The sequence below is a fragment of the Emys orbicularis genome, chromosome 24, assembly GCF_028017835.1.
Source record: "Emys orbicularis isolate rEmyOrb1 chromosome 24, rEmyOrb1.hap1, whole genome shotgun sequence".
Taxonomy (NCBI): Eukaryota; Metazoa; Chordata; order Testudines; family Emydidae; genus Emys; species Emys orbicularis.
In genome coordinates, this window is record NC_088706.1 from 1,365,150 (window position 1) to 1,390,278 (window position 25,129).

Genomic DNA, 25,129 nt, shown 5'->3' on the forward strand with positions numbered 1-25,129 from the left:
AAGAAAGGGGCAGAGAACCTCAAGTTCTCTCTCTCTCTTTCACCTAAGATGACAAAGGAATCAGCACCTTTGAGCCTGGGGAGAGATCCTGACCAAGGAAAGGGTCAGTCGCCATCTTGTTGGAAGACTGTGGGTGAGAAAGACCATCTTGAACAAAGCCTTGAACCAAACCTTGCTAGATTAAGTTGAAGTTTTAGACTTTTAGATGTGTGTTTTCACTTTTATTTGCTTGTAACCCTTTCTTATACTTGAATTCACCTAAAACCCTATAATCTTTCGTTAATAAACCTGTTTTATTTTTTAATCTAAACCAATCCAGTGCTGTGTTTAAACTGATCTGTTTGGTAACTCCAGTTAAATTAGCAAACTGTTGAATATTGACCCCTTCAAGAGGCAACAGATCTTAATATCTGTACTGTCCAGGAGAGGGATGGACAGTGCCGAACACACATTTTTGGGAAAATCTGGGACTGGGAGTGTGTTGGGGCCACCCTGCAGGTAGTAACCAAGGCTGCTGGAAGACAGAGTGTGGCTGGTGCGTTGCTGACAGGCTGCTGGGGTCAGAGCTGCTGGACCAGGGCTGCAGCTATACACAGACACTCAGGGTGACCTGCATGCTGGTAGCTATTTGTGAGAGGCCCAGGGCGGGAGCTACAAGAGCAAAGCATTGTGGGGCAGGTGGCGAGACAACCCATCACTGGTCTGGATTACACCCAGAATGTGACAATTGGGCCTGTTCCCATTATACACTGTCATGTTTTATTATGGACAGAGCTGGTTGCACCACCTATAGTAAAGGTTGCCTGGCACTTTTCATTTTAAGACTTTTTTTCAGTTGCTTGTAACTTTGCCAATTGTTAACTGTTCCAAATGAAATTTCCCGTGCCGAGTTTCTTCCTCAGGCAGAATATTTTGGGAAAGTTTCTGCTAAAAAAGTCCAGTCATTTCCAAGAATGAGGTAATGGGGAAATATGATGTTTTTCACTTCTTAAAAATATTCTTATAACCATTTTATTGAGATGCTCTAGCACTTGTGTGCTCTAGAGCAGGTCTTGAAATTAGACAGCGAGGGGTCATCCTGGTGTCAGGAAGGTGCCTTTTGCTGTCTCTGTGAAAAATCACACCAGACTTGGCTAAGCAAAGAGTCTGTGAAAAATCTCAGGTTGCACATCCTCAGTTGAGACTAGTTACGTTGGCAGCTAAATTCTCCTAAGAGTCCGTCTGGACTGAGCATGCTCCTAATGCTGCCCAGACTGAGCATGTGCCAATGCGCCATCCCACAGAGTGACAGACATGCTCCATCCCAGGCAGGAGAGCTAAGCAGGACTTTCTCCATAGTTGCTCTTCATGGCCCTGGTGCCAGAACTGAGAATGGGGAAACTGTCTCTCTTATGCTCTTGGTGGCCCCTGCTAATGCTAATGCTGAGGAGATGGAGGAAGCAGCTTGAGAAGGGTGAGGAGGGAGGACCTAAGCTGGTGAGGGTTAGAGACAGCAGGGGGTAGAGAACCTGCAGAGGGGATGGTGAGAAGCAGCAATAAGAGTCTGTGTGTGTGTATTGGAGCAGAAAGGGACATGGACTAGAGCTATGGAGGTGCTGGGTAGGATCAGGCACAGGCTGGGAGGAAGCAGAAGACTCTGTAAACACTAGAGGACGCTCCCCTCTAGAACCTGAAAATTCCTGAGTCTCACCATTTGTCTGCTGTCAGCAAATATCTCTGACTCCCACTGGCCAAGTGTGTGTCTCATCCCCCTCTAGTGTAGTCCAAGTAGAGGATGACAATCTACTACTTCTGTCCATTAGCTCACATGGCAGAGGTGTGTGCTATGGATCTAGAAGTCCCAACCCTGCTGCTGACCCATGTGAGGCTCAATATGGTTTTAAAAACATAGGACATTTCATCCACAAAAACCACATGAAAAGAACATTAAGGTTGCAAAGTCAAGCACTCAAAAGTTAGGAGATGCTAGAGTTAAGGTTGTCTGTGCACATCCTTCTATATCACTAAATGATCACAGAGGGGAATGAGTGGTTCGGGGTTTGACAATCTGCTAGGGATCCTTTCACATCCAAGCTGGAGGTTGAGCTCCAACGTAAATTAATCAAGACCAAACATGTTTACCATCTAGTGGCTGATGTGCGTTGCAGAGGGTGTGTAAGCTCAGGTCCAAGTGGACATGTGTTTGAATTATAAAATCTTCCATTTCAGCTGACCCGAGTGGGCACTGCTTATATACTCACATCATACAGGACAGCAAGTCCAGTGAAGAAAGAAATGAAGTAAAATGTAAACCTCCAGCTAAAACAAACAAAACAAAGCACATTAGAACTCCATCAGAGGTCAGGCTGCAACTCTGTGCCCAGTGTCAGCCAGACATTCATTCAAACAGTGACATTGTCAAAGGCACATGGGCTGTGGTGGTATCAAATGCTCATCCAGGTGATAATATATTATAGTAATACTTTGCACGTCTCTAGCACTTTCGATTCAAGGATCTCCAAGAACTTTACAAACAGTAATTGCTCAGCCTCATAGGAGATAGGAAAGTATCATCTCCACGGTACAGATGGGGAAACTGAGGCACAGAGTGGGTAAATGCCTTGCCCATGATCACCCAGAGAATAAGCGCTGGGAATACAACCCATCTCTCCTGAGTCCCAGTCCCAAGGAGAAATCCGGGCCCCAGTAAAGTCCATGGCAAAACTCCCATTGATGTCATTAGAGCTTGGATTTCACCCCACCTCTTGCAGTGACACAGGTACATTTAATTCCCTCATTCCAAATATTCAGGTGCTAAGTGTTTGTCAAGATGCCTCCATTCCAATCCCTTATCACTTCCCAGAATCCTGTTCCCCTATATGGTAACTAGCCCAGTTTAACACATCTCTGGGATTGGTGGAGGGAATGAGTATAGGGGAACTGGGATATTTTTATGCCAGGAGCAACAGGCTTCAAACCATGGCTCTTCCCTCTCTCTGACCCTGACATACGCAAGGGTCACACCCGCTCAGCACCTGTGATCCCTGGCCAAAGCAGCCTTTCAGCAGCGTGACACTCCTGGCACGTCAGCTGGGCTCAGTGGAATGGGATTAGCAGAGACTATGGGGATTTCACTGGACCCGTTCTTTTATTTTTGATCCCTTATTTTTCTATTCCTCCTATGTATGGAAATTGCTGCTTGCATCAGCCCCTGCGTGGTGGTAGAGATCCACTGTGTTATGTACAAGAGCTTCAGTTCCCAGGCCCTGCCTGCAAGAGATGGGCACCCCAGGGTATAGAGTGCCTCAGCCCCTGGGCAAGTACATTGAACATGTTCAGACTGGTCAGTGCATCAGAGACTTTAGACATGGCAACAGCCCACTAGGTCCTCTAGCCCCCCTTCCTGTGCACCCGTGCAGAATTGTTTTCTACAGAATGTTTCATGGAGTCAGCGATGTCCAGGGACCATTCGGATCATCTAGTCTGACCCTCAGAGAATGTCACCGAGCGATGCAGACACCGGGTGAGAGGCATCACACGCAAGACCGGCGCTGTGACAATCCCCTCTAGCCTCCTTCCAGCTGAAGCCAGTGGAAGTGGTTGTTGCCCAGAACCTCTGATTTTGGGGACTTACATTTTTGCATGTCCAGCTTGAGACATCTTTGCTGTCTAAAAACTTGGGCACCCAAAACCCGAGGAACCCAGCTTTTGCCTTGACCTCCCTGTGCCTCAGCTTTGTCATCTCTGTAATTGAGCTGATTTATACATAGCAGTTTCAAAGGGGCGTTGGGGGAATTACAATTGCTGAGCACCCACCAAACACACTGAACCAAAGGGATGCAGGAGCTGAGCTCTTTGGGCCACATTATCTGCTGATGTAAACTGGTGGGGCCACCTGACACCAGCAGAGAAGCTGGCCTAGCCTCTGGACAGCACCGTCTAGGGCAGGGGTTGGCAACCTTTCAGAAGTGGTGTGCCGAGTCTTCATTTATTCACTTTAATTTAAGGTTTTGCATGCCAGTAATACATTTTAACGTTTTTAAGAAGGTCTCTCTCTATAAGTCTATATATTATATAACTAAACTATTGTCATATGTAAAGTAAACAAGGTTTTCAAAATGTTTAAGAAGCTTCATTTAAAATTAAATTAAAATGCTGATCTTACGCCGCCGGCCCGCTCAGCCCGCTGCCAGCCTGGGGTTCCATTCACCTAGGCCGGCAGAAGGCTGAGCAGGGCCTGTGGCCAGGACCCCGGCTGGAAAGGGGCTGGCAGCCAGAACCCCAGACTGGCAGCGGGCTGAGCGGGACCAGCGGCCGGGGGACCCCAGACTGGCAGTGGGCTGAGTGGCTCAGCCCGCTGCCGCTCAGCCCGCTGCCAGTCTGGGGTTCCGTCCGCCGGCTTCTGCCAGTCCCGGCTGCCTGCCCCGCTCAGCCTGCTGCCGGTCTGGGGTCCCAGCCCTGCCCACATAAAGTGCGTACCTACCTTCTCCCTGGTTTTAGCCCATTCTCTTCCTCTCTCTCTGCACTGAGCTGAGGTTGGGAGTGCACTGAGCACAGGGCTGGGGGTGAAGGAGCAGGCTGGGGGTTGGGGTGTAGGGTCTGGCCAGGAGCTAGAATGAGGGAGGGGGCTCAGGGTTGGGGCAGGAGGTTTGGGTGTGGAGCGCTTACCTGGGCAGCTCCCATTTGGTGTGAGGGGTGCAGGTGGGAATGTGTGTGAGGGGGGGTGCAGGAGCTTCCGTTTGGTGCTCAGGGTGGGGGTGGGGATGTGTGGGGGTGCAGGAGTCAGGGCAGGGGGATGGGTGTGTGTGAGGGGGGTGCAGGGGTCAGGGCAGAGGGGTGGGGGCGTGCAGGAGTCAGAGCATGGAGTGTGGGGGAGCTGGGTATGTGTGGGGGGGGTGCTGGAGTCAGGGCTGGGGTCGTGGGAAGGTGCAGGGGTCAGGGCAGGGGGCTGGGTCTGTGTGAGGGGGGTGCAGGGGCCTGGGCAGGGGCCTGCGGGTGTGGGCTGGAGTCGTGGGGATGCTCCCAGCCCCCTGCCCTGAGCGGCTCACGGCTGGAGGGGATATGCCCTGATTCCACCCTCCTTCCCCAAGGCCCCGTCCCCGCCTCTTCTCCAAAGCAGTGAGCACGCTGCGGCTGTGGTTCCAGCTCCACTTCTCCCTCTCCCGGACCATCAGCTGTTTGGCCGCAGGGAGGGAGATGAGGAGGGGCAGTAACCCAGCACGCTGGGGGAAGAGGCGGGGGAGGGGGAGCTTGGCCTGCCGGTGGAGGCTGCCCTGCAGCAGCAGCTGGCATGACCAAGCTTCTGCCCCCTGCCCCCGCAGGAGAGAGCGGTGGGCGGAGAAGAGCAGGCTGGGCCGGGCAGGATTTTTAATGGCACGCTGCTGCCTGCCAGGGTCCCGGCCGCTGGCTGAGCGGGGCCGGCAGCTGGGACCCCGGCAGGCAGCAGTGTGCCATTAAAAATTGGCTCGTGTGTCGTCTTTGGCACGCGTGCCCTAGGTTGCCGATCCCTGGTCTAGGGTAATCACTGCGGAGGGGAATGAGCAGCGCCACAGTAAGGGTTCAGTAGCAGGAGTCAGTTTAAAGGGGGCAGAGGAGATCCGGAGGAGGGGAAGCAGCCTCGAGGGTTCTGAAGGCGTGGCGGGAGGGCGACAGGCAGTGGCTGGAAGGACGGGGAAGGGGTGTCGACTGATTTTTCAGGAGAGGTCATGTTTGAAAGCAGAGGTGATGGAGCCTGTTGCCCTGGAATTTGACATTCCTGCATGTACCCCAGAACTTGACAGTGCTGCAGTCAGCCATTTTGTACGTTCAGCCACTGCCAGCTGAAAACCAAACATCACATAGCTGGGAATAATCTTAGGCCTTCGTCAGACAAGGTCAGACAGCTGCATACTTGCTAATCAGAATGGGAGGATGGGCCAGAAAGTTATGGAAGAGTGAGTGGATAGCGACTTTGGTTTTAGGTGCCCTGACATGTTGCTGTTATGGCTGGAAATAGTAGAAGTGTTTTGAGATAATGAGCAGTTTGTTGAAATTAGGAGAATTGGTGACCCAGTGGAGGTTGTTATGCTGACCCACTAGGAGTCACTATAGGCTGTGTGCTTTGTTAGAATTAGCTATAAAAGATTAGGTGAAAGTGAATACCTCGGAGCAGCCTGAGGGAGCTTTTCTCCATGCAAGGAGCTGACATCTAAACTCTCCATCAGCTGGATGGAAAGAGGGCCCCTGGAAGCCCGGCCGGTGATTACTTAAAACCATCTCAGACTGTGGGTAACTATATCTGGGATGTCCTAGCCCTATTGCTTGTGTCTGTGTGTGCTTAAATCCAAAAACTTGTCGTTTTAGATAAGAGCACGCTTGCTTGTATTAACCATTTATCAGATGGAAATTGCTGTGCTCCCACTAATTTATTCCTGAAACTGCCTGGAGTGGAACAGTTAGTTACCCCTGCTTTGGTTCTGAAAACCCCGGGTAACAAGCCCGTTTAAAGGGAAGGAATGTAAGGGCAGGTAGGGATCAGAAGGAGTGAAGAGGGCAGGCGTAGGAGGAGACAGGGCCAAGGAGACAATCCAGGAGCTGAAGGTGGAAGGAAAAGCGAGGCCTCTGATTTAGGGTAGGGAGGCAGCACAGGAGGGGGGAGGTGAAGCAGAGGGGCAGCGGGAAGGGCACATTGGGGAAGGGCAAGGTTGAAGTGACCCAAGGCCTCTGGCCATAGCACTCACCTGGCCTCACAGAATTTTGTAGTCAGGCTGGGTTTGTCCTGGTTCCGCCGGTATCGGAACCACCTCTCCACCTTTCTGGTGGGCAAGTCACACTGCTTGGATAAGCTGATCAGCTCCCCCTGGAAAACAGCCAAGGAATCTGGATTCAGACTCGTAGCTTCACAGATTTTAAGGTTAGAGGGACTGCTGTGATCATCTAGTCCAGTGGTTTTCAACCTGTGCTCTGCAGACCCCTGGGGAGTCACAGACTATGTCTAAGATTTCCAAAGGGGTCCGCACCTCCATTCGAAATTTTTTAGGGTTCATAAATGAAAGAAAGTTGAAACCACTGATCTAGTCCAACCCCCAAGCCACAGACCCTCACCCTGTAACCTCGGCATCAAGCCCATACCTCTGTCTGTGCTAAAGTGTATCTTTTAGAAATACATCCAGTCTTGGTTTAAAGGCTTCAAGTAATAGAGAATCCACATCATCTTAGGTCACCCAGTGGTTAATTACCCTCCACTGAAAATTTATGCCTTATTTCTATTTGTCTAGCTTCAATTTCCAGCCTCTGGGCCATGTTATACCTTTCCCTTGTTGCTTTCTAATTGACTAATTTGTTCCAGCACCTCTGTATAGCACCCCTCAATCCCTGGCAGCACTTCATCTTTATAACCTGACACAAGCATACCTCCAAACTCAACTGAGTTGAGGTGGTAGGCTCTCTTTCTCTAGTGAGCCTGTGGGCGGAGGGTGGGTACTGCTCCTGTCTACCAGGGCAGGGCCCCTTGGCTGTGCTGTTCAGGGTACTGCCCTCTTGCAGAGGGGTAAAGGTAAGCTGACCAGATAGCAAGTGTGAAAAATCAGGACACCTTTCTGAAAGGGCCTGGACTGCCAGGGCTCTCAAGCTGTTTCCTTGGTCAGCAACCCCTTCTTCCAGGAACTGGGGAGCTCTGTGTTGCAGTCCTGCCCCATCAGAGTGCCACCCAGCCCTGTGCTGGGCCCACCCATCTCCAGGCTGGATAAGCCTCACAGATGCACCAGGTTGGGGCTGCTGGGGCCCAAGGGAGCTCTTTAATGCCTTCCTGACATGCAAAGCCACCATTAGCGTCTCTGCGATGTCCTTCTCCCTCATGGTCCCTTAAGCCTATCGATTCACCTGCAGGTTTTCTGCTTCTGATAAACCTAATGAACATATTTGTGTTTATACCTTTAGCTATTTGCTCTTCAGATTCATTCTTAGCCTCCTACTCTCCACTATAGATTTCATCTGCCATAGCTGATTCCTTTCTATTGGCTGGATTTCCACTGTTGTGTCAGATAACCTTTTGAGTCCTGCCATTTAACCACACTGGGGGGAATCCAGGCATACTGAAGGCAAAGGGAGTTTTGCTGCTGACGTCAGGAGAGCCAGGATTTCACCCATTGTTTACCTTTTGCTTTCCTGTTTCTTTTCTTGTTCAGGGTCTCCATGCCTCTGAGGCTCCCCTCTGGCTGTTTATTTTGGACCCAATCTGTTACAAAGGGCCTTTGTCATTCTGCATCTGAAATGAAACCTCAGCACTTCCCATTGCTAGCAGGGGAAGGCTGGCCAGGTTACTGGGGATCAGAAGTTCTGCATTCTGTTCTGGACTTTGTCACGGGCTTGCTGCATGACTTTGTCCTTGTCGCTCAGCCCTCTGAGCGCCAGCGGCATGGTGGGGATCATGCTAGGGTGCATCCATGTGGGTGGTGTGCTTTCTCATAGGAATTGCCAGATTGAATCAGACCCTGGGTTCATCTAGTTCAGTATCTTGCATCTGAGAGTGGCCAGATCTTGAGGATCAGAGAAGAAACCCCACAACAGGCAGGTGTGGGATAATCGCACTCTACACAGGTCACATGCTAATCCCTCATAGATTGATTTAAACCCCAAAGCGTGAGGTTTCAACTCCCTTCCAATGCTCTCCTTGAGAGCAGGAACAACTAGAACTCTGGTGGCTCCTTAAAGACTAACAGATTGATTTGGGCATCAGCTTTCGTGGGTAAAAACCTCACTTCTTCAGATGCATAGAGTGAAAGTTACAGATGCAGGCATTATATACTGACCCATGGAGAGCAGGGAGTTACTTCGCAAGTGGAGAACCAGTGTTGACAGGGCCAATTCAGTCAGGGTGGATGTAGTCCACTCCCAATAATAGATGAGGAGGTGTCAATTCCAGGAGAGGAAAAGCTGCTTCTGTAATGAGCCAGCCACTCCCAGGCCCTATTCAAGCCCAGATTAATGGTGTTGAATTTGCAAATGAATTTTAGTTCTGCTGTTTCTCTTTGAAGTCTGTTTCTGAAGTTTTTTTGTTCAAGTATAGCTACTTTAAAATCTGCTATAGAATGTCCAGGGAGATTGAAGTGTTCACCTACTGGCTTTTGTATGTTACCATTCCTGATGTCCAATTTGTGTCCATTTATTCTTTTGCGGAGGGACTGTCCGGTTTGGCCAATGTACATGGCAGAGGGGCATTGCTGGCACATGATGGCATATATAACATTAGTAGACGTGCAGGTGAATGAGCCCTTGATGGTGTGGCTGATGTGGTTGGGTCCTCTGATGGTGTCGCTAGAGTAGTTATGGGGGCAGAGTAGGCAACGAGGTTTGCTACAGTGATTGGTTCCTGGGTTAGTGTTTCTGTGGTGTGGTGTGGTGTTGCTGGTGAATATTTGCTTCAGGTTGGGGGGTTGTCTGTAAGCGAGGACTGGCCTGCCTCCCAAGGTCTGTGAGAGTGAGGGATCATTTTCCAGGATAGGTTGTAGATCGTGGATAATGCGCTGGAGAGGTTTTAGCTGGGGGCTGTATGTGATGGCCAGTGGTGTTCTGTTATTGTCCTTGTTGGGCCTGTCCTGTAGTAGGTGATTTCTGGGTACCCGTCTTGCTCTGTCAATCTGTTTCCTCACTTCCCCAGGTGGGTATTGTAGTTTTAAGAATGCTTGAAGTGAGGTTTTTACCCACGAAAGCTTATGCTCAAATAAATCTGTTAGTCTTTAAGGTGCCACCAGACTCCTTGTTGTTTTTGTAGATACAGACTAACACGGCTACCCCCGATACTAGAACTCTGGATACTGCTGTCAGAAACTTCAGCTGTTGGAGAACTCCGCCGAGCAGTAGAACGCATGCCAAGAGCACCAGAAATTGCCCTGCCAGGGCACCGTCTCCTCATCTCCTGCAGGGAAATCCCACAGCTCCATATTGGGTGTGTGATGATGCCGAGGACACTGGCTTGTGGTACCTGCCAGTAAGACCGATTCCAAACTCACAGGCTTCATAGCAGCACACGACACCACTGAGCAGTGTAGCTGTCAAGCGGAGTCTGCAGGCTGAACTAGCTGGGCTGCAGTAACTGTCAGAGTCTAAGAGATCCTGATTTGTCATGGGGTGTTTGACAAGTAATGTAGAAACACACACAAAGAGGCCATGTTTAAAGGCAGATGAACAAGGAGTCAGGAGTTGACATTTGAACAGGACATTTTTCTTTTTGGGGTAGCAGTGCCCTTGCCCCTGGAGTTTTGGAGAGAGTCTGGCATCCTCCTCGTAACTCCCCTAAGCTCCAGCTGCCTAATGCACCAGAGCAGTCGCCCCGTGTGTGGAACCGGGAGCTGCTTCTGATGACGCTTTTAGAGGTGCTGGGTGCTCCCAGCTCCTACTGCAGTCAGGGAGATGCTCAGCACCTCCGGGGACCTGGCTGCTTGGCTGAGGCTCTCAATATAGATGGAGTTGCTGAACTTTATGCTGCCGAATTTGAGAACTTTGGCCAGAAAGTTTAGTTCAATGAAATTCCAGCTAGACAGTGATAAGAAGGAGCCCCGGGACAAGGGGCTGGGAGGGAGAAGGAACTCACCTTCTTTGGATCCTTGCTGTGAGTAGCGTAGAAGGTTTCCAGCACAGGATTGGGTGGAGCGTTCAATCTCACCTTGTCCCTCAAACCCAGCTTTCTGCCCAGAGGCCGGGCTATGAATCTGCAAGAGACCACAGCAGGGTTCAGTCAAGAGATGGTTATTATTGCCTTACAGCTCCCAGAATGTTTTAGCTGTTCTCCAAAGCACCCCCCAAAAAGTTTACAATCCAACCAAAGACAACACATGGCATGCAGGTGGGGAGGGAGAACGTAGGCCCAGGGCACAACAGAAACATTGGGCCTTATTCTTCCCAGCCCTGTTCTTTGTGCCAGGGACACTATCAATCTGATAGCAAGTAACAAGGAGTTTGGGGTAATACCCCAGTCCTGGAGTCCCTGTGCAGGTCTCACATTGAAACCGGTGAGAGAAAAACATCTTTATAAACAGGAAAATATGTTTGTGAGGCCACAGGCAGGGGGGTTGACAATTCAATGTCCCCATTTTTAAAATGCTTTCTCTCTTTTTGCAGCTGGAAAGACCCTCATAAACACGGGCAAGTGATGAACAAGACACTGACTAGACACAAAGTACAGACAACCCCTTTTCTTTAATAAGGCATTGAAAACCCCAGGGGCATTAAATGAACTGCCCCTCCCTCCCAAAGGACGATGTGTTCCCAGGTAATTAGCACTGTATATTCATACATTTCCCCAGGTGCGCATGTGCCTCCTGGGGGCAAAAGAAGGCAGAGTCCCTGCCTGAGGGCTAATATCAAGTTCTCAGGAGAACTTTATCTGCACATGCAGCAGCAGCAGCAGCATGTGCCCAGAGTGATAATAGCTCCTCTAGATTATCTGTCAGATTAGAGAGGATTTGTAATCAGTGTTAAGCAAACAGTTAAAAAACCCAGGAGCAGTGGCAGGATGGTGGTTAGAGCAGAGAACAGACAGGTCTGGTCTACACAGCAAACTGTCAGGAGCTCTCATCTGGCTAGACAGAGCCAACTTCTCCTTGATCCTCTACAGGGGGATCTTTGCACCAGGTTTCCTGACATGAGACAGACACTGGATAGTGCGCTTGCTTCTTACCAAACCAGAGAAAGGGCCTGATGCATGGCTGCCCTGCAGCCAGGTTTCTCAACTTTACCAGACTTTGCAGTGTTCTGCAGCTCAGCCTCTTCTGCCTAAACCAGGTGACAGTCCACGGTGGAGAAGAAAGAACAAGCGTATCCCAGTACCCTATAGTCTAGGGGACAGTGCACTGAGCTTGGAAGCAGGAGCCACGAATTCAAATCTTACCTCTGCTGGCTGCTTATATATCTGTGCACTTCAGAGCCTCAGACCTCTATCTTAGGAGGCAGTCAAGTATTATTCCTTCTACTTCACACATATGTTAACAGAGAGGTTGCACAAAGTCACTTCAGGAAGGTCTGGGAGTAGAACGCCTGTCTCTTATATGGCATACATAAAGCTCCTCTATCCAGCCACACTGCCTTCTGGAATGTGACCCATCTATGTGCTTGCCTCGCTTGTCTGTACCCCCGTGACTAAACCACCCAGGATTCCTGATCTCCAAAACTCCACTGCTGTCTAGCAAACCGCTGACATCTCTCTTAGTGGCTTTTCCATACAGAGGTTAACAGCGACTCCTTTAGCTCAAGTGGTAGAGGACTGTGCGGTGGAGCTGAAAGTCCAGGTACAAACCCTACTGAGTACCCACGTAAGGGGCTGTTTTTCTAGAGTCCTTTTCAAAAACCAGAGTGAAAGTGTCCTTCCAACAGGCACTTAGAGAGAGGCAAAGCAACCAAAACCCCAGTATTCTACATTCTGATCACGTGTCACACAACTGTATTACTAATGTCACGCACCAACGGGTTGGAGGGTGATGGATAAGCCTCTACCTCCTCTGTGCATAGCCAGCCCAACAGGGCCACAAAGTAGCCCTCCCAACCCCAGGGTGATTGCTCTGCATGGGCAACGGGGTGTCAGGGATGGGGCAGGGCAGGTGCTCTGTATGGGGAGTGGGGGAGGTTGGATGTCAGGGATAGGAGGGGGCAGGGCGTGTGCTCTGTATGGGGAGTGGGGAGGTTAGGGGGGCAGGGCATGTGCTCTGTATGGGAAGTAGGGGAGATTGGGGTGTCAGGGTGGGTCCTTCACATAGGGAGCGAGGGGAGCTACTAGGACTGGGTGGAGGGCAGCTGGCTGAATGCTGAGAAGAGGGCTCTCAGACTGACTGCCGGAGGTAGCTGCTCCTGGAGTCAGCCGAACAACCTGGTTCCTGTCTGGTCGTCAGTCCAACCCCAGGCACTGCTCTGGCTACTCCAGCCACTCTGGGTCCTGCTCTTACCCCCACCCCCTCGCTGTTTACAGGGAATGTTTGTTCCCAGAACATGAGGGGGAGCGATACAAGGGGTGGGGGACAAAAGATCAGCCCCCCAATATTTCCACTGAGATGGCACTAGCTTGCCCCCGCCCCAGCTCTGCTGCCCCTGCTGAGTGATCTTTTAATGCTGCTTTGATGTTCTCCTGTCTCCGTCTACCTCTGGCTCGTTATGACCAGATGGTGAAATCTCACTACCTCAGGCACTGGCTGGGACTGAAGAAAATAGATGGTAACTAAGCAAAGTTACAGTGTCTTTTGCTGTAGATGCTTTTGAGCCAGTCCTGCTCTCACTAACATGAATGGGGATTCAGGCCTGGGGTTTCTTTCCTCCTCCGAGTCAGGAAGGTTGCACATGCTGGATGTAGACTCTGACTCGTTGTTCAACTGAAAATTAAATCCTGTCCCGTTTCCTCCTCCTAGTTCATTTTCTGTGCTAATTACAACCTCACAGATTGCACCATTGACTCTGAAGTCACCAGCTCCATGGAGGAGGAAAGGAGGGAGCCTGCGGAATAAACTGGGTAGGTTCCTACAGCAAGAGGAGACAAAGGGAAGAGCTGCTTAGCATCGCCACCCAACTGCTCCTGCACAAGAGAGATGCTGAGACAGCTACTCAGACCTGCCACCATGCAGGAAAAAGGTCACCCAGGCAACTGTGGATCAGTGCGTGCCCCAGACCCTCCAGGGCATTCTGCACAAGGCCTGCTGAGCCCGAGCCCGATGGCTCTCCTGACACAGTCCTTCCAAAGAAAAGCTCTGCCCTGCCCGACTGTGCCTGCAGGGCTTCACAAGCCAGTCACAACTCCCCGATTGGACACTGGGACTTTGTCTCCCTTTAGCTCAGTGACGGCTTGTCATGACCCCTTCACATTTTCCACAGGGTTGCATCTCCATGGAGACTTGGGCATTAGTGACATGTGAGAAAAACTGTTTGAAATTAAGCAAAGTTGGCAGCGATTTTTGTTGTGAATAATTATGGCATACAATTCTGTCCCCGCAAATCTCAATAGGAGTCCTGGGCTCTCATAAATGTCAATGGACATTTTCAGTCATTCACTGCAGCAGGGGCAGCATTGTACATGAGAGGCCAGCTTCTCCATCCCACTGAGGCTGATTTCTGCCCCTGCCGTGGTGCAAATCATTCTTAAAGCTGCTTGAGCTGACTTTCTGGAGATCCCCTGGCAGGGGGAAATCCCTGGTGCCAGAGGGCCAGTGCAGCCAGTTCCATGTCACCTTTCCATACAGCTCCTCTTTCCTGAGGAAGGGCACTGCCGGGAGCCTCAACCTCTGGCTGATTCCCGACTGGCTGGACTTCCCAGGGAGGTCGGAGGCAGCTGGCTGTAAGATAATGCAGCCAGGAGGATGCTCTTTCTTTTCCAGAGACTGTCCCTGCACCTGCCAATTACCTATTGCATCTGTTACAAAACCCAAGAACTAACTCATAAGGAAAGGAATAGTTAAAACAGTCATGAATCTACGTAGCCAGAGTAGAAATGCATTCATTTCAATAGAAAGAAGTGCGTGTTTCATCATGGCAGCCTCAACTCCGACACAAAATAAACGCCATCTTCTCGCGAGTAACCACAAAATATAAACACACACAACAGCTTTCTGCAAAAGAAACAAATTACGCACACGAACGCACGCACACATTCATTAATGATATATGGGTTAACCTTAAACATGTGTCCACAGACATTCAAGTTGATAAATTATAGACTTTCCTATTATTACATAGAAAACAAATGTTCCCAAGCAATAGCAGTTCTAAGTACTTTACCAAACAAATGTACTGTCAGAGGAATAACATTACATTAAAATCATTTTAAAATAATAATTTTAAAATAAATATTATAAAATAATACAAAAAGCCCATTGGATCAGAGTTAAGGTTGTTGTGTTGTAATGAAATATGAATTTTTTCTATTTGATAAGGATATTCTTATTATGCGAGCAGGGTAAGATTTTTGATTCCTTTAAGTACTCATTTCCTGCCATTCAAGGGCCTGGGTTTTGTAAAAATAGTTCATCAATTTCAATGTTGTCACTTAGCAAGCGTAACTGTTTCCCCCCCTCCCCCCCCCCAATGGTTTTTGCTTCTAGAATATCAGTGAAGGCTGAGCACTTTGTTTGATAGAGATCAACACACTGATCTATGCCCATAAATGAGGGACAGGGATGTGCTAAGTATAGTTGTAGGTAAGTTATTTTCAATATCAACCTTTGAAAACTGAATTAAAAAGAGTGAAACAATGGACCTCTTACATCTTTGGATGCGGTCTTTGTGTTCTCACCATAACTTCCGTGTGTATAATGAGTGGTGTAGCTTTCCATTCACATTCAGAGGCTACTTCAATTATTTCTATGAATCAATTGTGCCGTTGGCCTTGAGCACTGGGCTCCAAGGTTCGCCTTCTTAACTTGTCCAGACTTCTCTCTTCAAGGATGTGGTGGCTCAAGTTATTAAGCTGAACATAAGACTGTGATGGAGGTATGCATACAACACTGGACATGGGCACTTGAAGAGGAGTCAGGATGAAGCACGAGTCAGACGAAAATAGTTTCTGTAGATAATGTATTTGGTAACTCGTCTCCTTGCCTTTTGGTTAGAACAAAGAAATGTGCTTCCCATAAAAGAGGAAGGGTTTTGGCCAGTGAAGATGGGGCCAATAGTCTTCGAGCTGGGAGGGCCACATACGGCTTCAAGCTAGGAGAGGAGTTTTCTTTCACACAAGGTTTTCAGCTTATTTTGTAGCTCGAGCTTACAGCACAGCAAAGCTTTCCCCTAAAGCGCGTGACTCTCTCTGGAGTTTGAACCTACCCTTTGTTTTCATGGTTTTCTCTCTCCCTCTAGTTCTGGAAGATGCCAGTGCACTGTTTTCATTCAGACAGTGGGATCCGGTCACAAATACAGCCAGATGAGGAAAGTCAGTGCAGGCACCTGGAACAAAAACTGAACTCTGAAGGATGAGAATTTGTGGGAGACAGTCCCAGCATGAGGGAATGGATCCAGGAGACTGTAGTCACCCTTGCCAAACAGTGACCTGCCAAGGACATGACATTGGCTGATCTACCCCAGAGCACCCTGTGCCCCAGGGGTAGACCTGTCACACTGCTCAAGTGCACTGCAGAACACAAGTGCTCGACTTGGCCATTCTGAGGGGCAAACTGACTTCCAGCAATGTAACGCTATAGGGTCTGCACTGAGTTATGAGGTTCCTCCAGAAACACAAGGTCACACAGAGGTTCTGTGCTTTTCCACTGGCCTCTGTACACCTGCAGCTCTGCACACACCTCCCTGGTGCATAGGGGGTCTGCAAGTAAATTGAGCCACTGCCTGGGCTCTATTAACTGAGGCAACGCAGAGGCACCCACCCCACACTACTGCTCATGTCCAGCAGTGGAGGAGGCTGATGACACCCATTTCCCTGAAATATGGAGGGACAAGATTCACCCAGGGAGGGTCCCCTCTCCACAGTGATCTTGGGGGCATAATCCCCCTCCTCCCTTGGCGCTTTACTGAAAGGCAGACATTACATTCTAGTAAAGGCTGAGAAAGGGGAACGGATCCTTCAGTCCTTGTGACACGATGTATATAGGAAACCCCGAGGCAGGATGGACCAAGTGGTAATGTTGGGCGGGAACTGGGAATCCAAAGCAGAACAGCCACCCAGCATACTTATAACGTGGCTCATCGGCTCTGCGAGGCTGCTCCTCGGCATGGGCACTGCAAGGGAGCGTGGGAAGAACCCCCAGCACAGATTCAAGGATTTTAAGGGCAGGACAGATCTTTGTGATCTTTGTCAGGTCAGACTTCTTGCCCTAAAGTCTGACCTCCCGCATAACCAGGCCATAGACTCAGCCAGCAATTGCTGTATCAAGCACAATAACTTCCAGCTGAGCGGGATATAAGAGATCCCAGTCTTGACTTCGAGACCCCAAGTGATGGAGAATTCACCACATCCCTTGGTGAGTTGTTTCAATGGTTAGTTACCCTCCCTGTTAAATGTGCCCCTGATTTTAGTGTCATTTTCCAGCTGCTGGATCGTGTCAGTCATTGCTGGCTTGAGTTTCACCATGACAGAGAACTTCTCTGGAAATCTGGGTGAGACATGAGCTCAAGTCCTGCCAATGGAAACTGCTGCTGATAAAACCCCGTAGCATTTGGTCTGCATCACGGCTCTCTAGCTGGTGCCCAGTTGGGTGTGGAAACCCTGGGCCAAGCCCTAGAGTAAGAGGGAATAAACTTGTCCCTGAAAGAAAAAACAGTCTCCCATGCTTTGATCTAACAGGGAGCTAGGGACTTGGCTTTTAGCTCCAGCAGACATTGACCCAGTAACGTGATACAGTGTTTGGTGAGTATTGTTTGAATGTAGGACGCAGTCCAGCATGTCAATGCAGGAATAGCAGACACCACGTGGAGAGCATATGCACCTGAGTCTGCTGCCAAAAGGCTCTCTGTTAAAACATGCACCGATGGAAAGTGCAGGGCAGGATCTGAGCTGAGAGGGATAACATCTCCCATCCCCAGAATGCCTTGCCTCAGCAGTGTCCCAAGGCTCTTTACTCATTTAAAGTGATACACAAATGGCTGCACATCCCCCGAAAGTGTTTCACAATTCACAGTCACGACACAACATGTTAGGGCAGGAAGTGGAGATCATACTCAACTAAACTGCAGGGGCATTTACACAGAGATCGTGGCCTTGCCCTGGTTGGACACCACAGCAAAGACCCTGACTCTGGGGGGCAGAGAGGAAGTGCCATGGGATGCTTAATGAACACAAGAAGCCAGGACCTCTGCTCTAAGGCTCCTCCAAAGGACCTGTAAAAAGTCAAATAGTCCCCTTGAGCTAGAGCCCGGCTCTGCCGGACACTGCCTCTCCCTCCTACAGCCCCCTGGGAACTGCAGCTGATGGAACTTGGGGCTGGTTAGCCCTCAGTGTGCACAAGGCCCTGCAGAATGGCTTAGAAGCACTCCTCACAGACACCACATGGATGAGAGAGACAGGAGAAAACAGCCAGCCTTCCATTGCTGGAAGGGTCTCTCCCTCTAATGGAAGGCTGGCTGTTTTCTCCTGTGTCTCTCATCCATGTGGTGTCCGTGAGGAGTGCTCCTAGGCCATTCTGCCGTCCTAAGTGCAGGACCCTGCACTTGGCCTTGTTGAACCTCATCAGGTTTCTTTTGGCCCAATCCTCTAATTTGTCTAGGTCCCTCTGTATCCTATCCCTCCCCTCCAGTGTATCTACCACTCCTCCCAGTTTAGTGTCATCTGCAAACTTGCTGAGGGTGCAGTCTACGCCATCCTCCAGATTATTAATGAAGATATTGAACAAAACCGGCCCCAGGACCAACCGTTGGGGCACTCCGCTTGATACCGGCTGCCAACTAGACATGGAGCCATTGATCACTACCCGTTGAGCCCGACGATCTAGTCAGCTTTCTATCCACATTATAGTCCATTCAGCCAGCCCATACTACTTTAATTTGCTGGCAAGAATACTGTGGGAGACCGTATCAAAAGCTTTGCTAAAGTCAAGGAATAACACGCCCACTGCTTTCCCCTCATCCACAGAGCTAGTTATCTCGTCATGGAAGGCAATTAGGTTAGTCAGGCATGACTTGCCCTTGGTGAATCCATGCTGACTGTTCCAGATCACTTTCCTCTCCTCTAAGTGCTTCAGAATTGATTCATTGAGGACCTGCTCCATGATTTTTCCAGGGAATGAGGTGAGGCTGACTGGCCTGTAGTTCCCTGGATCTTCCTTCTTCCCTTTTTTAAAGATGGGCACTGCATTAGCCTTTTTCCAGTCATCCGGGACCTCCCCCAATCGCCATGAGTTTTCAAAGATAATGGCCAATGGCTCTGCAATCACACCCGCCAACTCCTTTAGCACCCTCGGATGCAGTGCATCCGGCCCCATGTGCTCGTCCAGATTTTCTAAATAGTCCTGAACCACTTCTTTCTCCAAAGAGTGCTGGTCACCTCCTCCCCATGCTGTGCTGCCCAGTGCAGCAGTCTGGGAGCTGACCTTGTTCATGAAGACAGAAACAAAAAAAGCATTGAGTACATTAGCTTTTACCACATCCTCGGTCACTAGGTTGCCTCCCTCATTCAGTAACGGGCCCACACTTTCCTTGTTCTTCACCTTCTTCTTGTTGCTTACATGAAGAAACCCTTCTTGTTACTCTTAACATCTCTTGCTAGCTGCAACTCCAAGTGTGATTTGGCCTTCCTGATTTCACTCCTGCATGCCTGAGCAATATTTTTATACTCCTCCCTGGTCATTTGTCCAATCTTCCACTTCTTGTAAGCTTCTTTTTTGTGTTTAAGATTGGCAAGGATTTCACTGTTAAGCCAAGCTGGTCGCCTGCCATATTTACTATTCTTTCTACACATGGGGATGGTTTGTTCCTGCAACCTCAATAAGGATTCTTTAAAATACAGCCAGCTCTCCTGGACTCCTTTCCCCCTCATGTTATTCTCCCAGGGGATCCTGCCCATCAGTTCCCTGAGGGAGTCAAAGTCTGCTTTTCTGAAGTCCAGGGTCCGTCTTCTGCTGCTCTCCTTTCTTCCTTGTGTCAGGATCCTGAACTTGACCATCTCATGGTCACTGCCTCCCAGGTTCCCATCCACTTTTCCTTCCCCTACTAATTCTTACCTGTTTGTGAGCAGCAGGTCAAGAAGAGCTCTGCCCCTAGTTGGTTCCTCCAGCACTTGCACCAAGAAATTGTCCCCTACACTTTCCAAAAACTTCCTGGATTGTCTGTGCACCGCTGTATTGCTCTCCCAGCAGATATCAGGGTGATTGAAGTCTCCCATGAGAACCAGGGCCTGCGATCTCGTAACTTCTGCTAGTTGCCGGAAGAAAGCCTCGTCCACCACATCCCTCTGGTCTGGTGGTCTACAGCAGACTCCCACCACAACATCACCCTTGTTGCTCACACTTCTAAACTTAATCCAGAGACTCTCAGGTTTTTCTGCTGTTTCATACCGGAGCTCTGAGCAGTCATACTCCTCTCTTACATACAATGCAACTCCCCGACCTTTTCTGCCCTGCCTGTCCTTCCTGAACAGTTTATATCCATCCATGACAGTATTCCAGTCATGTGAGTTATCCCACCAAGTCTGTTATTCTAATCATATCATAATTCCTTGACTGTGCCAGGACTTCCAGTTCTCCCTGCTTGTTTCCCAGGCTTCTTGCATTTGTGTATAGGCACTTAAGTATTATCTAGACCAGTGGTTCCCAAAGTTTAACAACCTGTGAACCCCTTTCACTAAAATATCAGGTCTCACGAACCACCTCCTAAAAATGAATATTTCCTGAGTATAAATTATAAAAGCAATGACTTGGAAATACACAGTTTATTTTTATGACATGCTTATTACACACTATTATTAATTATTATTTATCATTACAGTATTTTGATTACATTATGAAAACGGCAACACTCTTCCAAGATCTCACTTTCGTAGCTTGTATCACTTTGAATAAGCCTGTTATAAGACAAGGCTCCTATGTTTCATCAAGGAGCATCAGATGTGAACCAGCATGAAGGTATTTAAGAAGCCAACTCAAAGAGTTCCTCCTACACAAGCATTCAGGTCTTGAGCAGTCCACGCAAACAACGCACGTTACAACAAAGCTTAAACTTGTTCTTTATAATCATTTTAAAAACAAGACTAGCTGCCTATTTAATTTTAAAAACATCAAAAAATATCCACCTCCCTTTCCATTTCTTATAAGGAGTCTTGAAGTTTAAATCTCCTCAGTGTGATAGATAGGCTTGCTTTGATCTGCTTCGCTCTTGGAAGTCCAGGGGCTCCGGGCTGCCGGCCCCATGCTGCCCGGGGTCCCTAGGGACAGCTCTGTCCGCCATTAGGGAATTTTTTCCTGAGAACCCCCTGTAACATTTCGCGAACCCCCAGGGGTTCACGAACCCCAGTTTGGGAACCACTGATCTAGACCATCCCTGACAGGTGTTTGTCTAACCTGCTCTTAAAAATCTCCAAGGATGGAGATTCCACAACCTCCCCAGGCAATTGATTCCAGTACCATTCCATGCCCCACCTTTCCTCCTGCCCCTGCCACCTGTGCCAGCCAGGGGCACTCTGAGCAGCAGCTCTGTCTCTGCCCTGCCGGGTTTCTCAGTAACATCCCCACTGGCTGGTGACCATCTCTTAGGGAGAAACAGGAGGGGAGGAGCAAGAGCCATTCCAGCTGCTCCCCTGCTGGGTCATGGGGGCACGTGGGAGCAGGCTAGGCAGGAGTGGGATGCAGTTTTCAGTGGGTGTCCCTTTGAACAGCTCAGGATTTGCTGCTGACAGCTCAGGGAAGTATGGGTACAACAGGGTAGAACCAATTACCCACCCCCACCCCATGACAGAAGAGGTGGCTGTCAGGCATTGCGCTGTTTTTACCTAAAGTCTCCTACAATGCGAGGAGCCGTGATGGGCACCCCAAACCCTCCACTCCAGAGCCATCATTCCCACCCCCCCAGCACCTCACAGACCTTTTGTTTTCTGAGCTAAGGGCCGGCTGAGGAGCGAGGCTGGGCACTCCTACCAACTCCGCTGTCTCTAGTGCCCTCTGGGGGCTCCCAGCCAGGCAGTGACCCAGGCAAACAGCTTGTCTTGAGAGACTGGACAGGTTCAAGTCACAGAGCTACAGGAAACGCACACTCCAGCTAAGGGAACTTTCCCCTAGTTCGTTTGTGCCTGCTTTGGTGATACCCCAAGTACAGGGCCTGGGCTCAAGGGGCAAAAGGAGAGTATTAGAGGAAGAAAACAAGTGTCTAGCTATGCAGTCTGCACCCACAGCTGGGGTGAGCCAGACAGCAAGTGAATGAACTCCTGCAGCCCCGAGTGTGGATGGACCTTTAAATGAGGACATACAGCCAAAGAGCCCTTTGTCACACGGCTTATTCCGGCTGCTGCACAGTGAATTGGATGAATTATTAACCTTAGTCCCCGGCATAATTTTAACTTGTTGCCATGAAGGTGCTGACCCAATCAGTCTCCCAGGGTCAGTGAGTGGTGGATAAAAGTTGCCATTCAGCTCTGAGATGGGCCAGTTCATCGCTGGCCTTCTCTCTCAGTCACTCCCATTTGTGCTGCCAAGTGCTGAGAATAGGAGCAGGGACAGATATCTGCTGCTTCTCAGCAAGGACCAGAACGTCCGGCTAGGCAAGTGCAAACCAGCTGGATTCTCCATCAGAGAGGACTAGGGCAAGCAGGCTGAAGGTGACAAACACCATGAGAATACAAGTGTCCCAGCTCCAAGCCCTCCACTGGCTCTGTGGAGAGGAGAGCTGGAAAAGAGCGGGTAAGAGGGCTGTGAGTATAACATGGAGCAGTACAGCTGGGCCTGGCCACTCTCTGAGTGCTGGTGGACTGCATCTGGATGCAAGTGGCAGAGCAGAGCTCTTGGCTGAGCTCTGTTCTAGTCTATAGGTTCTCATCACCATAGTATCTGGGCACCTTCCAGTCGTGCATTAAACATGCTCAACATACGGCATGTGTTATTTGCTCTCCTGCCTCTCCCCAGTGGGAGAAGCATGTGCAGGGGAGTGTCTGGTTTTGCTTTGTTTTTTTAAACTATACGGTGCTGTATATTTGTTAGGGAAGGCATGGTCAAAGAAATGTGGCCCTTACAGCTGAAGGCAGGGAGGTTTGGGATGGTCCCCAGTTCCTGGGGGAGTTCATTCCACAGTCTCAGACTTCCCCCCTCTGCAAAATACATAAGGAACAATGGGCTCCTTGTTGTGGGAGTACAGAGAGGTGTTGCCAACTCTCACAATATTTGATGTCTGCTTAAAGCCCCAGCTGCTGAAATCACTGTATGGACCGAGAATTTCATCTTTCCTTGAAAAATAAGATTCTAGCCCTTGTGGTTGCAGAGAAAAGCTTAAACGTGGCCTGAATGTGATCTAAAGGCCCAGAAACCAGAAGGCAAATACAAAGATCCCAAATGTACGATATTTTTAAAATCTAAGGATTTGGGGATCCTAACCCATGATTTTGAATGCGTGGGGCTGGCCAGACAGCTATGCTACAGTGGCTATTTTTCCCCGCCCAGTTATGCTGACTTTCCACTGTACCTCTGCCAAGTGCTAGGGGGATACAGCTACGACAGTTCTGAAGACATGCTATGCTGTGCTAATGGCAAACACCCCCGGTCTCCAGGCTCAGGCTGCAAAGAGCAACAGTGGGTGAAAGCACTATAAAAATATTGCTCAGGCATGCAGGAGTGAAATCAGGAAGGCCAAATCACACTTGGAGTTGCAGCTAGCAAGAGATGTTAAGAGTAACAAGAAGGGTTTCTTCAGGTATGTTAGCAACAAGAAGAAAGTCAAGGAAAGTGTGGGACCCTTACTGAATGAGGGAGGCAACCTAGTGACTGAGGATGTGGAAAAAGCTAATGTACTCAATGATTTTTTTGCCTCTGTCTTCACAAACAAGGTCAGCTCCCAGACTGCTGCACTGGGCAGCACAATATGGGGAGAAGGTGACCAGCCCTCTGTGGAGAAAGAAGTGGTTCGGGACTATTTAGAAAAACTGGACATGCACAAGTCCATGGGGCCGGATGCGCTGCATCCGAGGGTGCTAAAGGAGTTGGCGGATGAGATTGCAGAGCCATTAGCCATTATTTTTGAAAACTCATGGCGATCAGGGGAGGTCCCGGATGACTGGAAAAAGTCTAATGTAGTGCCCATCTTTAAAAAAGGGAAGAAGGAGGATCCGGGGAACTACAGGCCAGTCAGCCTCACCTCAGTCCCTGGAAAAATCATGGAGCAGGTCCTCAAGGAATCAATTATGAAACACTTAGAGGAGAGGAAAGTGATCAGGAACAGTCAGCATGGATTCACCAAGGGGAAGTCGTGCCTGACTAACCTAATTGCCTTCTATGATGAGATAACTGGCTCTGTGGATGAGGGGAAAGCAGTGGATGTGTTATTCCTTGACTTTAGCAAAGCTTTTGATACGGTCTCCCACAGTATTCTTGCTGCCAAGTTAAAGAAGTATGGGCTGGATGAATGGACTGTAAGGTGGATAGAAAGCTGGCTAGATCGTCGGGCTCAACGGGTAGTGATCAATGGCTCCATGTCTAGTTGGCAGCCGGTTTCAAGCGGAGTGCCCCAAGGGTCGGTCCTGGGGCCGGTTTTGTTTAATATCTTTATTAATGATTTGGAGGATGGAGTGGACTGCACTCTCAGCAAGTTTGCCGATGACACTAAACTAGGAGGCGTGGTAGATACACTAGAGGGTAGGGATCGGATACAGAGGGACCTAGACAAATTAGAGGATTGGGCCAAAAGAAACCTGATGAGGTTCAACAAGGACAAGTGCAGAGTCCTGCACTTAGGACAGAAGAATCCCATGCACAGCTACAGACTAGGGACCGAATGGCTAGGTAGCAGTTCTGCAGAAAAGGACCTAGGGGTCACAGTGGACGAGAAGCTGGATATGAGTCAACAGTGTGCTCTTTTTGCCAAGAAGGCTAACGGCATTTTGGGCTGTATAAGTAGGGGCATTGCCAGCAGATCGAGGGACGTGATCGTTCCCCTTTATTCGACATTGGTGAGGCCTCATCTTGAGTACTGTGTCCAGTTTTGGGCCCCACACTACAAGAAGGATGTGGAAAAATTGGGAAGAGTCCAGCGGAGGGCAACAAAAATGATTAGGGGTCTGGAGTGCATGACTTATGAGGAGAGGCTGAGGGAACTGGGATTGTTTAGTCTCCAGAAGAGAAGAATGAGGGGGGATTTGATAGCAGCCTTCAACTACCTGAAGGGGGGTTCCAAAGAGGATGGAACTCGGCTGTTCTCAATGGTGGCAGATGACAGAACAAGGAGCAATGGTCTCAAGTTGCAGTGGGGGAGGTCTAGGTTGGATATTAGGAAACACTATTTCACTAGGAGGGTGGTGAAGCACTGGAATGCGTTACCTAGGGAGGTGGTGGAGTCTCGTTCCTTGGAGGTTTTTAAGGCCCGGCTTGACAAAGCCCTGGCTGGGATGATTTAGTTGGGAATTGGTCCTGCTTTGAGCAGGGGGTTGGACTAGAGGACCTCCTGAGGTCCCTTCCAACCCTGATATTCTATGATTCTATGATTCTATGAAAGCTGCCTGCATTCCATGTGTTGCCAATGCAGGAATTGGCCATCACTCCTGAGATCAGCAATCTGAAATCTGCTT

General features: G+C 49.4%; 1 protein-coding gene across 1 annotated transcript in view; it reads right to left on the reverse strand.

The window, feature by feature from the left end:
• CERS4 (ceramide synthase 4) overlaps nucleotides 1-25,129 on the reverse strand; it is a 124,665-nt gene that overhangs the window by 32,407 nt on the left and 67,129 nt on the right. Inside the window, exons 3-5 of the mRNA XM_065422098.1 lie at nucleotides 10,550-10,667; nucleotides 6,699-6,817; nucleotides 2,241-2,298 (exon numbers count right to left, since the gene is read on the reverse strand). Coding sequence (XP_065278170.1) covers nucleotides 2,241-2,298; nucleotides 6,699-6,817; nucleotides 10,550-10,667 — 295 coding nt within the window. The remainder of the gene's footprint in view (nucleotides 1-2,240; nucleotides 2,299-6,698; nucleotides 6,818-10,549; nucleotides 10,668-25,129) is intronic.